Source organism: Ranitomeya imitator, chromosome 4 (genome assembly GCF_032444005.1).
Source record: "Ranitomeya imitator isolate aRanImi1 chromosome 4, aRanImi1.pri, whole genome shotgun sequence".
NCBI classification, from domain to species: domain Eukaryota; kingdom Metazoa; phylum Chordata; class Amphibia; order Anura; family Dendrobatidae; genus Ranitomeya; species Ranitomeya imitator.
In genome coordinates, this window is record NC_091285.1 from 41,414,286 (window position 1) to 41,431,657 (window position 17,372).

Genomic DNA, 17,372 nt, shown 5'->3' on the forward strand with positions numbered 1-17,372 from the left:
TATTAACAGATTGTTGATCTGCTTCTTAACTGTGTGCCACAAACTGCTACTACCGCTGCAGGTAGTTTTACACACTATTTGTTGTTTTTGACTTGTAGTTTGTGACCATGCAACTTGGACATGTTAAGCACACTGAAGCCTGTCAATAAAAAGCCACAGCAATCCACAATAAAATGACATTCATTTTTATTGTATGCCATAGACACCCACATGTTCAGGCAGTGACCTTTTTGCGCCCGATTTACTCTGCCGATACTGTACGGTATTAGATATTATGTTGCATGGAAGAGTCTCTACATATGTACCCATCATTATTATTAAAATAAATAATCTGAAAAATGCTCTACATGACAAACAAATACCACACACTAATTTTTGGGATATTTTTAATGGAAGCAAGTTGTAATTGGCACATGGAAAAGAATAAAAACAAAACAAAAACAAAGTACTAGAACTCTACCAGGCATTTCCGTAAATGGTTCACAATTTGGCAGTGTTGGCAAACCTACTGAGTTAGCCGCCTTTTACAGGCCAAAACAATATCGTGGCAGAGGTAAACCTACAATATATGGTTAAATCCTAAATAAACTGCGCATGTAAGCTATTCTTCCAAAAATATAGTATTAGTACATTTAGTAATGGTAACCTGTCGGTACCCGTACAGGCGGAGCGAATGGACACAAGAAAGATCAGTAAAGCTCAGGAGCAGATGGCGGGTCAGAAGACTGAGTGTATTAGATACAGGGTTACCTGATTTGCAGTTATTGTTCACGAATAGGAAAAAACAAAAATATGTCCAGCACTTTATGTGGCAGTTCTCACTGTGCTTGAATTATGGCTTGAGCCTATATGTGGTGGTAAAGGATGGTCTGTATATGGTGGTATGACATGGTCTGTATGTTATATGACATGATAACTTAGTACTTGTATGTATGTAGATTTATGCTATGAAATGTTTTTCCCCATGTATGACATGATATGATAGCTGATATACATGATCTATGGCATACATGATGAATTAAAAAATCTGTTGCATAACGATTGTGCACCTTATCGTAAATCCCTGTTTGTAATAATATCCCTATATACTGTTGGTCCTAATTTTACAAGTTTTCTAACAATTTTCTTCATTATAAAAAGTAGAGAAAAAAAAATCCTGAGTTAGCAGCATAAATGTTAAGTCTCTAAATCCAGGGAAGCAGGAGACGTCACCGCAGTTATGAGGACTTTACAGACGATCCCACTTCTTAGCGGCAGCGATCTTCCAAGCATCAATGCAATGGCCAAGTACAATCCGCTCCGGAAAATCCTCTTCCATTTCGGGGAAAGAGAAATTTTTGGCATCAAGAAGAGGTCCTAGTACTTCCCGGAGTCTGCAACCACAAATGTGAGACAGCTTACACGAGTGATGAAACAATATGTTTTACAGGTACATTTCTTAAAAAAAAAAGTTGCAGGTGGGTATATGTGATAAGAAATAACGAATACATTTACTTTTTAAATTTTCTAAAGTCAGTAGACATCCCTGCAGCTTCCTGCCCCAAAAACTAAATATTTGGAGCCTCTTGTAGTAAGAAATTAAACCAGTGACACATAATTGGCCATTTCTGTTTCATCATCGTAATACATGCAGTGTATGCAGAATATGGGACACGCCGACCATATACATAGATCCCCGATATATGCCACACAAGTGATCTTTTGCTGTATGCTCCATATACTTTATGGAAATCAATGGGGCGACAAACGTCACATATCCTATAGAGTAACAAACGTAGTCTTCTATTTGCGATATGCTTTCCAGAATGGTTTCTACGTATAGGAGTGTGAAGAGCTGGCCTTGTTCTAAAGGCTATTGGACCAATGGATGTAGAGTGGAATCCATGGCACCAAGGGATGCAGACTTTTTCCAGCACAAAGCACCGGTTACCTCATTACCTGATTGTTGTGCTCCATTAGAGATTTGCTTCTTGTGTTTTATAACAGATTAGCTTGCTCCTTAGTTCAGCCTCAACAATCGATGTTTCCATTCAGTGACAGGCAGGATCTTAGGCTACGTTCACATTGGCGTTCCGCCAATGTGCGTCGCTGTTGCGCCGGCGACGCGCCGGCGACGCGCCCCTATGTTTAACATAGGGGACTCGTGCGTCGTTTTGGTGGCGTTTTTCGCCACGTGCGTCGTTTCCGACGCTAGCGTCGGACGCAAGAAAACGCTACTTGTAGCATTTTCTGTGCGCCCGATTTTCGTCGAAAAACGACGCACGCGTCGCAAAACGCGCGCGTTTTCGCGCGTTTTAGCGTGCGTCGCGCGTTGCGTCGCCGACGCACGGCGGCGCAACGCTAATGTGAACGTAGCCTTATAAATGCATAAAGGTACCTTCACACATAACGATATCGTCAACGATATCGTTGCTTTTTGTGACGTAGCAACGATATCGTTAAGGAAATCGTTCTGTGTGACAGCGACCAACGATCAGGCCCCTGCTGGGAGATCGTTGGACGCTGAGGAAAGTCCAGAACTTTGTTTCGTCGCTGGATCTCCCGCTGACATCGCTGGATCGGCGTGTGTAACGCCGATTCAGCGATGTCTTCACTGGTAACCAGGGTAAACATCGGGTTACTAAGCGCAGGGCCGCACTTAGTAACCCGATGTTTACCATGGTTACCAGCGTAAACGTTAAAAAAACAAACACTACATACTTACCTTCAGCTGTCTGTCCCCGGCGCTCTGCTTCTCTGCACTCCTCCTGCATCCTGTGTCAGCGCCGGCCAGCCGGAAAGCACAGCGATGACGTCACCGCTCTGCTTTCCGGCTGACCGGCGCTGACAGTGCAGAGGAAAGCACAGCGCCGGAGGACAGACAGCGGAAGGTAAGTATGTAGTGTTTTTTTAACGTTTACGCTGGTAACCATGGTAAACATCGGGTTACTAAGCGCGGCCCTGCGCTTAGTAACCCGATGTTTACCCTGGTTACCAGGGACCTCGGGATCGTTGGTCGCTGGAGAGCTGTCTGTGTGACAGCTCTCCAGCGACCAAACAGCGACGCTGCAGCGATCGACATCGTTGTCGGTATCGCTGCAGCGTCGCTGAGTGTGAAGGTACCTTAAGGCTAGACCCAAGATTGGTAATCAAGGAAAGCAAACAGTCCATTACTCTCACTAGTGTCTAAGGGGCCTCAAGCCATTTTTCTCCCCATTACTAGTCCCTTTGTGTGAATAGGGATAGTAGACCAAGCTGAGGTGTCACCACAGGGGGTCTCACATGCAGTCCCAGGTGATGGGTTCGGCCTGAGGAAAATACCTTTACCAATGCACAGTTGGCTTTGTGGGGCAGGTGGGTGAGGGTGTGAACACTTCTGCCAATTCAAGGGCTGATCCCAGGGAGGAAGGACAATAAGTTACATGGTTAGGCTACGTTCACATTAGCGTTGCGCCGCTGTTGCGTCGGCGACGCAGCAGCGACGCAGCGGCGACGCAGCGGCGACGCGCCCTATGTTTAACATAGGTGACGCACGCGTTTTTTTTGTTGCGTTTTTGACACGTGCGTCGTTTCCGACGCTAGCGTCGGACGCAAGAAAAATGCAACAAGTTGCATTTTTCGTGCGTCCGATTTTCGTCAAAAAACGACGCACGCGTCGCAAAACGCAGCGTTTTTGCGTGCGTTTGCGCGCGTTTTTGTTGCGTCGCCGACGCAACAGCGGCGCAACGCTAATGTGAACGTAGCCTCAGTGAGGAGTTGGAGCAGTGACTTCAAGGGGCGAAGATCTATTGCTGAGGTCCTGGTGTCCAAGTATGGAAGGCCTATGAAGTTTGGAGATTGGTTGCTGGCTGGGCTGGTTGCACGTTCTACGGTTGTGGGATCTGTCGTCTGGATTTGAGGAACATTCTTAAGAACTGTTGCTGCTGGATACCTGTGCTTCGGTGGTGTTATTTGTAGTCTTGATGAGCGTGGACTGTTGACCACAGACTATACTGGCAGGAGATATGAAATCTGTGGGCCAACCAAAAGTTGGAATACTAGGAGTATCGCCTGGTACGGGGGCAGAAGAACTACCCGCCCCGGGGAGGGAATCTTGTGGACTGGGGAAAATGTATTTTGGCCATCTACCCAGAGTTGTTGTAAAACCATAGTTGCATCGTTAACCTTCCTAGGTGATTATTACAACCCACAACCTCAGATCTTCACAAGCCATGTTGAAAGGTAAAAAACTGTGTGAACAGAGCCTTAGCTGACTATTAGATGGCTGTTCAGTCCTTTAATCAGCAGATAAACATGCATTTTTTGGATTGGTTGGCCGTGTTTATTTTAATGAGTAGGAGGGAATAAAACATTACTAGAAGCTTCAGGCCGTAGGCTAAGGTTTCATATACACTGGCCAATCGGGAACGAGCCTTCCTAGAAACACTCGTTTCCTGATCATCGGACAGTGTTAACAGGCTGCCAACCCCTCGAAGAACGAGCAATACGCTTGTTCATCAGACAAAGTGGTTTAAGCTGGCTTACAAATCATTTTTCTCAGCATTGTATTGTGCTGCATAAACCGCACATGTGCTGCCAAGAACTGTGACAGTCTATGAACACACCGATCACTCTGTACGCATGGAGACTGCGGATTGCCTGTCTAATCAGGCTATTAAATGACAGCAGATGAACTTTTATGTTGAGGATCGAACATTGTTTAGTCAGTTACAGCGTTCGTCGGCTACTGAAAATGCGCCTAAATCATGCAAAGATCAATTGACTAAACAGGTTACTACCATAAATGTCTGATCCTTCTTTCAAGGATTTGTTGAACTGCTGAAATACAGATTCAATGCTCATTTCCGTAATTAGTCCTCTTCTCTGTCTATACGATGGTGATGACAAAAAATAAACGCTTCCCTTTGTCAAGCAAGGAATGGCAGCCAAACCCAAAGGTGAGGCCTATGGCAAGTGAATACTGTAATGAATACTGTAATGTGACTTACGTCCAGGAGGGTCTCAAATGTTCGGGGCTGTTTGTCTTCTTTAGTTTTATAGTAATCATCTCATGTAGTTCAAGCAAAAAGACATTTGTCCCATTTTGCTCCAGGAATATGTTGAGTTGTTGTCGCCCTTCTTTGTCCAATTCTGTTTTATAAACTTTGTCGACATCAGCAAAAGGGTCCTGAAAAAAGTATCAGAGATGGTTTAGTGTCCTTCATTTATTAAAAGTATTGTCTTTACTAAAGTCATCAATAGGAGACTTGTGGGGTCCGACAACCAACCCCCCAACCTCTGTGCTCCGACAGCGACCACAGTGTGCAGAGAGGAAGAGCACGGCTCCATACATTGTTTAGTGGCCACCCGGGGTACTACATCTGATCTCCCAGTGGATAGATGGTGAGGTGTAATACCCCGGGAGTGGCCACTATACAATATATGGAGCAGCAAAATTGTATCTTGGTACAGCTTAGGGTACCGTCACACAGTGGCATTTTGATCGCTACGACGGCACGATTCGTGACGTTCCAGCGATATACTTACGATCTCGCTGTGTCTGACACGCTACTGCGATCAGGGACCCCGCTGAGAATCGTACGTCGTAGCAGATCGTTTGAAACTTTCTTTCGTCGTCTAGTGTCCCGCTGTGGCGGCATGATCGCATCGTGTAACAAAGGTGTGCACGGTATTGTATACGATGTGCGCATAGTAACCAACAGCTTCTACATCGCAAACACGTCATGAAATTATCGCTCCAGCGTCGTGCATTGCGAAGTGTGACCGCAGTCTACGACGCTGGAGCGATAATGGTGCGATTCTGGAGCGTCACGGATCGTGCCGTCGTAGCGACCAAAGTGCCACTGTGAGACGGCACCCTTACATCCGACCACTGCAGGAGGGGATAACAGCTGGTGGGTGAGGGTGCTGGGTGTTGGACCCTCACTAATCAGTAACTGGTGATCTAACAAATATCAGATCATCAATATGTTAGTCCCGGACAACCCCTTTAAGAAGCACTTAAGATCAAATCTTAGTTAGGGATGAGCGGACCTGTGGAAGTTTGGGTTCTGGTACCCAAGCCGAACTTTACTCCAAAGTTTACTTCGAATGTCAGAACTTGGACCAGGACCCGGACCCCATTGAAAACCATGGGAGCCCAAACTTTTGATCTGGAAAATATTCGCTCTCTCTTTCCTCCAGACTTTCCCCGTAATCTCCGAAGATTGCAATGGACTTTCAGGAGAAGGCCGTGTTCGGCGATTAGCACCGGACACCAACTGTCCAGTACAAACCCCGAACCTTTAAGTTCTCTAATCTTAACACAAAGTTACATCTTACTCTTTTAAGACGTAGAAGGTGAGCAGACTTCAGGGCGGTGAGTAATTGCCAGAGTGCGATGGTGTTCTTCAGGTAACAGCGTTTCAATGCCTGCAAACAATGCAAAAGATTAAGTGCAAAATGTTTCTTTCTTTTATATTCACTTTAAATTATATGTGGTCAAAAATAGATCATTTTAAGAATGCCTCCACCTGCTACATTCTGATTAAAGCGTCACTCCAGGACGAGAAAAATGTTCAGTATTTGGATGAAGTCGTACATCTCTGAAAGCCCCCGCAGATACTTTTGCTTAGGCCGGGATCACACATGCGAGAAACACGTCCGTGTCTCGCATGTGAAATCCAAGCTGTGGCGCCGGCACTCCAGAGCGGAGCGTGCGGCCGCATAGCAACACATGGAGCCGCACGCTCCGCTCTGGAGTGCCGGCTTCAGAGCTTGGATTTCACATGCGAGACACGGACGTCTTTCTCGTATGTGTGATCCCGGCCTTACTGGTGCAATCATAGAGGTGCCTGCTGTTCCCCACTAGGTCCTAGCTGAATCCTGTCCTTAGAAGAGGGTGATTGGCAGCCTGTTTAAAATGCACGATTATCGGGAAATGATCATCCTAGGAATGCTTGATTCCGATGATCGGCTAGTGTAAATGCGCCCTTAGTTGTGTGTTTACCTCCTCTCTGACGTGAAAAAATGGAGACACAAAGGGATGACGGCTTTTTTATTTTTTGACAAACGTTTTTTTTCTTTAGTAATGGAGGCTATGTCATATCTTGAATATTGCAGTTGTTTTTCTCTATCGCCTTTCATTGGGGGACACAAGAACCATGGGTGTATGCTGCTGCCACTAGGAGGCTGACACTATGCAAATAAAAAAGTTAGCTCCTCCTCTGCAGTGTACACCCCACCGACAGGAAGTAGGATATTCAGTTTAGCTCAGTGTCAGTAGGAGTTGGACACGGGTCTTTCATTAGACCCTTATCTACCTCAATGTGCGTCGTTTTCTTACAGGTTTCCCGGAGAGATATAGGGTGAACAGTCACACCTGTAGTCCCACAATGCGGACTATGAGTACGGCGTGTACTGCCACCCCGTATCCTCATAGATCCCTCTCCAGGACCAAGATCCTAGCACACAAGCGTGCTCAGAAGTCCGGTCCTGGCTCCGTCCCCCACCCACTCGCCCACCAGAGCCTGTCGGTTGCGGAGACGAGGACGTCCATCAGCTCCCTGGACGTCCAATTCCTCTTCAGGTTAGTAACGGCGTGGGATGTTTAAGGTGAGTATTTTCCCCATCTCATCCTATACAGATCTTCAAAGATCCCAGAGTAGATCCTTCACAGCATATCCTTCCTTCCAGTTCCCTGGCAGGTGGTGACGACGGACGCCAGCCCGCTCGGCGGAGGCGCGGGGCTTTGTCACCTGTTCCTTTCAGGGTTGTTGGTCGGCGCAGGAGTCCTCTTTGCCGATCAATGTCCTCGAGTTTCGGATCATCTTTCTGTCTGAACCTTCACTGGGTAAGGATTCTCAGCAGCCTGCCAATTCGAAAATTGACAGACAATGACACAGCAGTGGCATATGTCTACCACCAGGGATGGACTCGGCGTTCTCTGGCCTCGGCCGAGATTCCAGGAACCTCCTTTGGACAGAGGCAACGGTCCTGGTGAGCTCCGCAGTGCATGTCCCCGGCGTGGACATTTAGGCCGCCGACTTCCTCAGCCGCAAGGGCCTCGCGGCAGGGGAATGGTACTTCAGGAGGTTTCCTATCGGATTGCTCTTCGATGGGGGACTCCAGAGGTGGACCTCATGGCGTCCCGATTGAACATGAAGGTCCCTCCGGTCGGCCCAAGGTCCCGTGATCCTCTCACAGCGGTATTGACACTCTGGCCATTCCTTGGTCGCAGTTCGTGCTCCCCTATCAGTTCCCACCCCTTCCCTTGCTTTCCAAGCTGTCGAAAAAGATCAAGGCGGGATGGGTGCCGGTCATTCTGATAGTCCCGGATTGGCCCAGGAGGTCTTGGTTTGGAGACATCGTCAATCTTCTCGCGGACACCCCTGGTGCCTTCCAAACAGACCCGATCTGCTGTCTCAGGGTCCGATCTGCCACCCGAATTATCGGTCGCTCAGTTTAACGGTGTGGCTGTGGACTCCACAGTTCTAAAAGCGTCCGGCCTTTCGGCCCAGATTAGTCACACTATAATCCAGGCTAGGAAGCCTTCGTCTTCTTCCAGGATCTACTATCGTACCTGGAAGGCTTACTTTCGTTGATGCGAGTCCAACCGCTTTTCACCTATGTCCTTTTTCCCTGTCTTCCATTTGGTTTTCCTTCAGGCAGGACTGGATTCGGGCTTCGCTCTCAGTTCCCTAAAGGGCCAGGTTCCTGCGCTCTTCTTCCCTTTAAGAAGACGTTATCTTCTCAGCCACAGGTTAAGACCTTCCTTCAAGGAGTAGCCCACGCTGTCCCTCCGTACAGGGCCTCTGTGGATTCATGGGATTTAAAGGTTGTGTTGGTTGTTCTTAGGGGTTCCCCCCTTTGAGCCTCTCAGCTCCCTGTCAGTTCTATCTCGGAAGGTGGCTTTTTTCAGGTCCATCTCTTCGATCCACCGCGTTTTTGAGTTGGCGGCCATTTCCTGCCGACCTCCTTTCTTGATTTTCCACCAGGACAAGGTGGTCCCAGGCCTCCGCCTTCCTTCCTTTCTCGAGGTGGTTTTCATCTTTCCACCTCAACGAGGACATCGTTCTACCTTCCTTTTGTCCAGCTCTGACTCATCCTCTGGAGCGATCGTTGAACAGGCTGGACCTCGTCAGGGCAGTGAGGATCTCCCTGGCTAGCACGGCCGCTTTCCGAAAGATGGATTTTCTTTTTGCCATCCCTGATGGCGTGCGTAAAGGCCTGCAGGCTTCCAAGGCGACTATTGCTCGCTCGATCAGAACGGCAATTTTGGAAGCTTACCGGGTCAAGAACAGAGGGCCCCCTCCTGAGATGAAGGCTCACTCTACCCGGGCAGTTGGCGCTTCCAGTGCGGTACGTCACAGGGCTTTCGCCGACGGCTTTGCAAAGCGGCAACCTGGTCTTCCATCCACACGTTTCGCCGAACTACGGCGGACTCCAGCCTGGGTAGAAGGATCCTGCAGGCGGCAGTGGTGAGTCCTCGGACCTGATGGAAGTCTGTTTTTCCCACGGTTCCTATGTCCCCCAATGAAAGGCGATAGAGAAAACAGGATTTTTGGTTGCTTACCGTAAAATCTGTTTCTCGGAGCCTTCATTGGGGGACACAGCACCCTCCCAAGTTGAACAGCTCTGTTTACTGTATACGTTTGAGTTCTTTGAACACTCTTTGAGTGTTTGAAACTGTTAATCTATGGAGCGCCGTGGAATTTGTTGGCGCTATGTAGATAAAGTTTATTATTATATTATTATTCTTTCTCTTTTACACATTGCTTCTCCTACTGCTTTCTCACTAACTGAATATCCTACTTCCTGTCGGTAGGGTATACACTGCAGAGGAGGAGCTAACTTTTTTATTTGCATAGTGTCAGCCTCCTAGTGGTAGCAGCATACACCCATGGTTCCTGTGTCCCCCAATGAAGGCTCCGAGAAACAGATTTTACGGTAAGCAACCAAAAATCCTGTTTTTTGCGTTACATGGCACCAATCCCTGTACCAAAGGTGGATACATGAGTCTTGTAGAGCTGTTACTGTATATCTGTATATCACACGTGTACACCACTGACCTCCAGGACATGAGCGCTGCTCTGGTCTTTCATTTGTAAGATGTCCTCAATGTACTTTGTAATGGGAAATTCTGGATCTCCTCCAGACATAGACAGGAATCCCAACATGACATCAACGATGTTTATGGCCTCGCAGACGTCGCTGAAGGTATTCAGGTCTTTGCTTATAAAATCTATTGCGGAGTTTGGTAATGAAATCTATGAAAACAGACACATTCATTCACAGTTATAAATTATCTCTGCAAATAAGTTGTCATTACTGATTATTCTTTTATTGTAAAGTCCGCCCAATACTCTACCTGCTCGAGCTTTTTCCTTATGTCCATGAATAGGTTTTCATAGTTCCGATCTTGGGTAGATATAATTGTCGGCAGACCCTACAATATCCGCAAATAAGAAAATGTCAAATGGTGTATCTAAAACTGGGCCCACGAGATCCTCTCACTTGATGCTACAGTAGTGCTTGTTCCTAGAATTTTTTTTTTTAATGTGTTAAATACTCTCCTAACAATGTCACGGAGATGGGATCGGGTTGCATTAAAGTCACAGATATATCATTATAGCATGTTTGTTATAAAGAATCTCCGGTAAAAATTAAGATTCTCTTTAAGAATATTACAAGCAGAGACTATCTGCTCTACTGGCATGTCTGTTTTAGTAAATTATTATATTTCCCATGAAATAACAATTCTGGACTATTTTGATGTATTTCTGTGTGGCACGGTTCCTCTGTATTCCCACTAGCAATGTAAGAATAAGCTGACAAGTGGATGCTTTCAAACACCGAAGTGTTAATTGTTTATTTTCAGAAATCAGCAATTAAAAGATCAGCGGTGAGTTCTCCAAGATGTTTGGAACCATCTCCCCGCTAAGTTCTTTTGAAAACTTTCTGCAAGTACAAGTGTACAGAGCAGAATGGATGCTGTTTTGATTAATATTGATTTAGATTTCACTTTTGTTCATTCAGCTTGAATTTTTGAAAGCCTTCTTATGGTGCAGTATTTTTTCCACGCCTGCGTCAAATTTTTGAACAGTACTGTATAGGAGAAAGAGAAAGTTGCTGCTTTCTGGTATTTAACTATAAATTGTAGATGAGCGGGGAAGGCTGAATCACTCGTAAGCAGTTCAGGTCAGGAAACCTACAGCTGGTACAAAAATTGTGGTCTGTACGCACGATTTTAACCGGTCTTAAACTGAGTAGGCACAATGTCGCTGCATGGTGACATGCCGATTGGCCCATTTTTATATTGTGGTCAACTGTTGGCAGATATGCAACAGATACAGGCTTATTTGTGTGCAGGGTGAGTTTCCACTTTTTTGACAGTAGATGGCAATGTTGTTACTGTTACTGTATATGCTTAGTTGAATGTAATGCATATACTTTTTGTACTTTGGTTTCACTTTCTCTTTGGTAAAAGGTCCTTCGGACTTCCTGTTATGCTGTATTAAGAAGCTGATGCATGTACCTCATGTTCTGTGTAGATAAAAGTTGAATTACCCCATATAATCTACTCTCACAGGTTTCTTCTTCGACCAAACTGTACAACATCAACAACCTTCAAAATGGCCATTTTTTTTGCTCTTATTTTATTCCTGTTGCTCTTGAGTATTCTGATTTTTTTTGTAATCCAGAGATATGGGCCTTTTTATTTAGTGCTAGTTTTCATGGTCTCTACATGAAGGAGGAGGTGTGGCTCACAGGGTAATAATGCAGAGTAGCTTCAAGACATGCCCCAGAGGATCCTGTGAGTCACGCTCCCCAAAATTAGCACTACATAGAAAAGCCCATACTTTTGGGTCCAAATGTTTGATTAAAAAAACAACTTCATACTCATATATATATATTTAAGTGATACAAGCACTGGCTTGTTATTTTCTATAGTTGGCGTCTGCCTCCTTCTGACATTGAGCGAAGATTGAGTTGCCTAATGTCCTAAGGCTGGGTATAGGCTTGACACTTCTTTTTCACCTGGTGACATGTCTCTTAGTGCCAGGGTGTATACCCACGGTGATAAGTGTTCCTGTATTATTAACGACAATTCCTCCAGGAACTAACTTTCCTCTTTTTTTTTAAATCTTTTACATTTTGTAAAGAATTACCGTATATACTCGAGTATAAGCCGACCCGAGTATAAGCCGACCCCCCTAATTTTGCCACAAAAAACTGGGAAAACTTATTGACTCGAGTATAAGCCTAGGGTGGAAATGCAGTGTTTATACTGGCCCCATAGATGCCCCAATACAGTGCTCTGCAGTGTTTATACTGGCCCCATAGATGCCCCAATACAGTGCTCTGCAGTGTTTATACTGGCCCCATAGATGCCCCAATACAGTGCTCTGCAGTGTTTATAGTGGCCCCATAGATGCCCCAATACAGTGCTCTGCACTGTTTATATTGGCCCCATAGATGCCCCAATACAGTGCTCTGCACTGTTTATATTGGCCCCATAGATGCCCCAATACAGTGCTCTGCAGTGTTTATACTGGCCCCATAGATGCCCCAATACAGTGCTCTGCAGTGTTTATACTGGCCCCATAGATGCCCCAATACAGTGCTCTGCAGTGTTTATATTGGCCCCATAGATGCCCCAATACAGTGCTCTGCAGTGTTTATACTGGCCCCATAGATGCCCCAATACAGTGCTCTGCAGTGTTTATACTGGCCCCATAGATGCCCCAATACAGTGCTCTGCAGTGTTTATACTGGCCCCATAGATGCCCCAATACAGTGCTCTGCAGTGTTTATACTGGCCCCATAGATGCCCCAATACAGTGCTCTGCAGTGTTCATAGTGACCCCATAGATGCCCCAATACAGTGCTCTGCAGTGTTCATAGTGGCCCCATAGATGCCCCAATACAGTGCTCTGCAGTGTTCATAGTGGCCCCATAGATGCCCCAATACAGTGCTCTGCAGTGTTCATAGTGGCCCCATAGATGCCCCAATACAGTGCTCTGCAGTGTTCATAGTGGCCCCATAGATGCCCCAATACAGTGCTCTGCAGTGTTCATAGTGGCCCCATAGATGCCCCAATACAGTGCTCTGCAGTGTTCATAGTGGCCCATAGATGCCCCACATTAATCTGTGCGATGGCCGCTGCTGCTGCAATAAAAAAAAAAAAAAGCCATACTCACCTCGCTACTTGCAGCTCCCAGCGTCTGGTCCCGGCGTCTGTCTGCACTGACTGATCAGGCAGAGGGCGCCGCGCACACTAGTGCGTCATCGCGCCCTCTGACCTGAACAGTCAGAGCGCAGATAGACGCCGGGAAGATGGATCGGCGGCTGGAACGAGGACAGGTGAATATAACATACTCACCTAGTCCTGGCGATCCTCGCGCTGTCCCCTCCTGTCTTCCGCGCTGCAGCTTCTTTCTCTGTCAGCGGTCACCGGCACCGCTGACAGAGAAATGAATACGCGGCTCCGCCCCTATGGGAGGTGGAGCCGCTTATTCATATCTCTAATGAGCGGTCCCACGTGACCGCTGAAGAGAGGAAGAAGCTGCAGCGCGGAAGCCCGTGGGACGGCAGGGACAGCGCGAGGATCGCTGGGACTAGGTAAGTATACCCCAGCGCCCTCAGCCCCTCACCCGCCGACCCTGCCACTACCGTGACTCGAGTATAAGCCGAGGGGGGCACTTTCAGCCCAAAAATTTGGGCTGAAAATCTCGGCTTATACTCGAGTATATACGGTAACCAGAGTTGAGGGGTGCAGTAGAGGAAATGAAACGGTGTTCCTTTTTAGTGTAGACTTACGAGATAGTTACAGAGAGGAATGAAAGTTTATTCAGAGCAGAAAAGGATTTTAGAATAAGCTTCATATAGTAGCTAGAAACAGTAAAATGTGAGATTAGACCCAGAAATGAATATCCAGCTACTTACAACCATGGTGATCAGAGGTTTGCCTTGAAAAAATCTGCTGCCAATTTGCTGCTGGATCTTTGAAAAATCAAATTCTTGCAAGGTCTCTTTCCCGCTCTCCAGCGTGTACTGGCAATTGGACAGGATTATAGGTACAAAGTCCTTCTCCATTTCATAGTTGATGACATGCAGATTTGTTACATCCGAGGATTTAACGGAATACCTGAGGACAATGGTTAGAAAGTGAGATGTGTGGCCTCAGCTCAGTCATAACCCACCCACAGAGAATACAGACGATCCGTACTTCGGCTCATTGGCGGTATATTTTCCCAGAGCGTATATAAAGCCGTTGTGCAAAGCTATGAGGTAGCTGACCAGGGCGGTGGCGCATAAGCCGTCTCCTTGTCGACGGGGAAGAAGATAGGTGAATTTACTGTCCATGGAAAGGACAACGTCGCACACATCAGCTGGTAGTTTTATTTCACCTAAAACAGAACAGGATGAGAGATTGGTTTACTATCAAAAGCTATATAGAAATAAGCATTATTTCTCGGGCGCTTCATTGGGGGACACAGGAAACCATGATTGTACACTGTTGCCACGAGGAGGCTGGCACTAAGAATTACAACCTTAAGGGAAAAAGTCCTCTCCTCCTCCACCTACAGGCAATTAAGCTATTCAGATTAACTTAGTGTCCCTCAGGAGGCAGACACAGGACTGAAGTCTCCAGACAGGTTTCTGCCAATGGTGTTTTTTTTTATTTTTTCTATTCTTTTGTTTCCCCTAGGTAGAGTAACAGAGGGGTATGGGCACCTCTGTTTGTTTTCCCAACCCAAAGGGCGGAGAGCACAGTCTGCTAGGGGGTCAGCCTGTATCCTCTCCTAATGTAGTCGGTGATCCGGTTCTGGTGTGGATGGTCCTTGTTCTTCTTCTTTTGCCTGGCTCGCCCACCCGGAGCGTGGTACATTCCACGCTGCAAAGAATGAGTCAAAGATCATCTCCTATGGGATCATTGATGAATCAAGGCTCTTAAGGACAGGCGAGTAGATCCTCTCCCTGCAACGTTGCACTAGTTCCCGGCCCATATCTTCTATGGTGCTTGCTCCCTTATTTTCTTTGTTTTTTTGTTGTCACTACCTTTTTCAGTTTTCTTTTTTCCTTTCTTTGGGTCCCTCTTCGCTCCATCGCTTCTCCAGTCTTCCTTGCCCCCCTGATACCTCAGCTGGGTTTGGGGCTCAAATTCTGTCACTGCCTACACTTGTGTCATAGCTGAGCCTGGCAGGCAAAGTCCCCTTTTTCCTCAGCCAATCAAGCTCTTGCGTGGGCTATTCTCCTGCTTTGCTGCATTCTCGCCAATCCTTCTTCACGGGTATCGCCATTTTTTCACTCTACAGCATCCCCTAGCCACATCGTCAATCTCAGGCGTTCTCCCATAAGTACTGACTCCATTGCCCTTGTCCCCTGGACTATTCTCCAGTGCTCCTCTATTCCTCAAACCAAGAATCCAAGATTGGTAGGCTGCCCGCCCCTAGAAACTGACACCATGGCACCTATTAACATTTAACTTACTGTCACTACATCCTTCTATTTTCCTTTCTCTAACTACTCCACTATGTCTACCCCCATAGAAAATCGAGGCATGCCAGTCTGCCCAGCCCCCGCTGGTCATACATTTGTCTGCACATCCTGGTACGTAGGCAGGGGTGACGGAGTGCAGGCACTGCAAATTACTACAATTTGGCCCAACAGGAATCTGCACTGCCTGCCCCCATCGCCCCTGCCTTCAACCCAGGAGCACCCCCTGCGATGAGATTGTCCCCCTCCCCTCAGCATGGGTCAGTTTTAGATTTGCTCAAAGTATTACAGACCCTGGTCACTATCATGGAGCGGCTATCCATTACTACTACACTGGGTACTACAACCACTACCCAGAGTGAGTCAGACCCACCAGCCACTCAGCACCAACATGACTGAGCGCGTCAGTGGTCGAAGTGGCCTAAAGTGTGTTCTTCATCCCGGTCTCTGTGTCTCTCCATGACTCTGAGACAACAATCAACATGACGCTCTTCCTTCCCGGTGGCTCGGTCACTTAAGGTGCACAACGCAGATTCAGACTCAGATCTGGATATGATCAGGCTCTAAGGCTGAGAGACATACTTGACAATGTTCTCCACGCGGTGAACCAATGCCTCAACATGAAGGAAGCGCATCCCGCACCCCTTTGCAGACTCTGTGTCCCTCAGGAGAGTCAGACATACTGTCAAATGCTTACCTGAAAGGAGTTTCCATAGACGGAAACGTATGGAGATTTTTTTCTTTTTTCCAGCGGATTTCATTGCCACCTGATTCGCTTCTTCTTCAGTGGACCCCCCAGTCTCTAGGTTATCAACTACAACGATCCTACCACACTCTGATGCAGCTTCTCTAAATGACCCCACAGACCGAAGAGTGTAATCGATGACAATGTCCAAGTTTAAAGCTACAGATTCAACCATGTGCACAGCCTTAGCTGGGTTGCCAAGTTAGTTATTGCATGGGCAAAACACTTGTGTGAAGGCGTCATATCCGGGTCACCATCGTCCGAGTTGCAGACAACGCAGATCAGACTGCCCATGTGGATAAGTACCTTTGCTTCGTCTCTGTTGAAGCTTCAAGCAATATTGTAGTTAGCTGCCGTATCCTCTGGCTCAAGCCTTGGAATACGGACCACACATCCAAACGATTCCTCACAAGCCTTCCTTTCTGTGGCTCTCATCTTTTTAGTTTAAAGTTTGACAAGATTATTCAGATGACATAAGTGGGAAGTGCACCCTGCTCCCACAGACGAGACGTATTTGATCTTTATCCAACTGAAAGCCTCATCAGTTTCGCTCCTTTCGTTATTTTGCATCAAGCTGCAAATAGGGACCTACTTCAGAAAAAAAAGAGACCATCCTTGAAGCCGTCTAATTCCTGGCTTTCAGAAAACCAGTCTGCCATGTCTTCACAGACCAGAAGTAACACGTTTCTCTCCACGTGACGGGGAACCTCACAATGGATTCTTCTTCAAGTGCGAGGCCATCTCCCCCTGTTCCAGGACACTTAGCTCTATGCAGTGATGAAGCCACAGAAGCCATCCTCATTTTATATTGACCTTCATACTTGGAAGGCCTTCTTCCACTAGGCCGAATTTCATGAGGTTACCCCTGTTTTTTTTTCCTATCATCTCTTCTCGCATTGCTGTAGTCGTATCTTGAGTCTGGCTTTGCCCTCAGCTCACTCAAAAGCCAGGTCTCGGCCCTATGTATTCTTTACCATACAGATCTGGCTTGGAAACATCAAATAAGGACCTTTCTTCAGGATGTGTCCCACGCTGTTCTTCCTTACCAGCTTCCCCCTTGGACCTCAACCCATTTCTTGGCGCATTACAGTGTCCTCCTTTTTAACCAATCCACAGCATTTCCTCGTTCTGGCTTTCATGGGAGGTGGCGTTCTTGATGGAAATCGC

General features: G+C 46.8%; 1 protein-coding gene across 4 annotated transcripts in view; it reads right to left on the reverse strand.

The window, feature by feature from the left end:
- Positions 1 to 369: 369 nt before the first annotated feature.
- Positions 370 to 17,372, reverse strand: part of RNF213 (ring finger protein 213) — a 297,165-nt gene continuing 280,162 nt past the window's right edge. For all 4 annotated transcript variants that reach the window (XM_069763592.1, XM_069763594.1, XM_069763593.1 and 1 more), the window contains exons 61-67: positions 14,190 to 14,370; positions 13,907 to 14,108; positions 10,328 to 10,405; positions 10,029 to 10,226; positions 6,301 to 6,390; positions 4,968 to 5,146; positions 370 to 1,373 (exon numbers count right to left, since the gene is read on the reverse strand). In XM_069763592.1, coding sequence (XP_069619693.1) covers positions 1,229 to 1,373; positions 4,968 to 5,146; positions 6,301 to 6,390; positions 10,029 to 10,226; positions 10,328 to 10,405; positions 13,907 to 14,108; positions 14,190 to 14,370 — 1,073 coding nt within the window. In that variant the 3' untranslated portion in view covers positions 370 to 1,228. The remainder of the gene's footprint in view (positions 1,374 to 4,967; positions 5,147 to 6,300; positions 6,391 to 10,028; positions 10,227 to 10,327; positions 10,406 to 13,906; positions 14,109 to 14,189; positions 14,371 to 17,372) is intronic.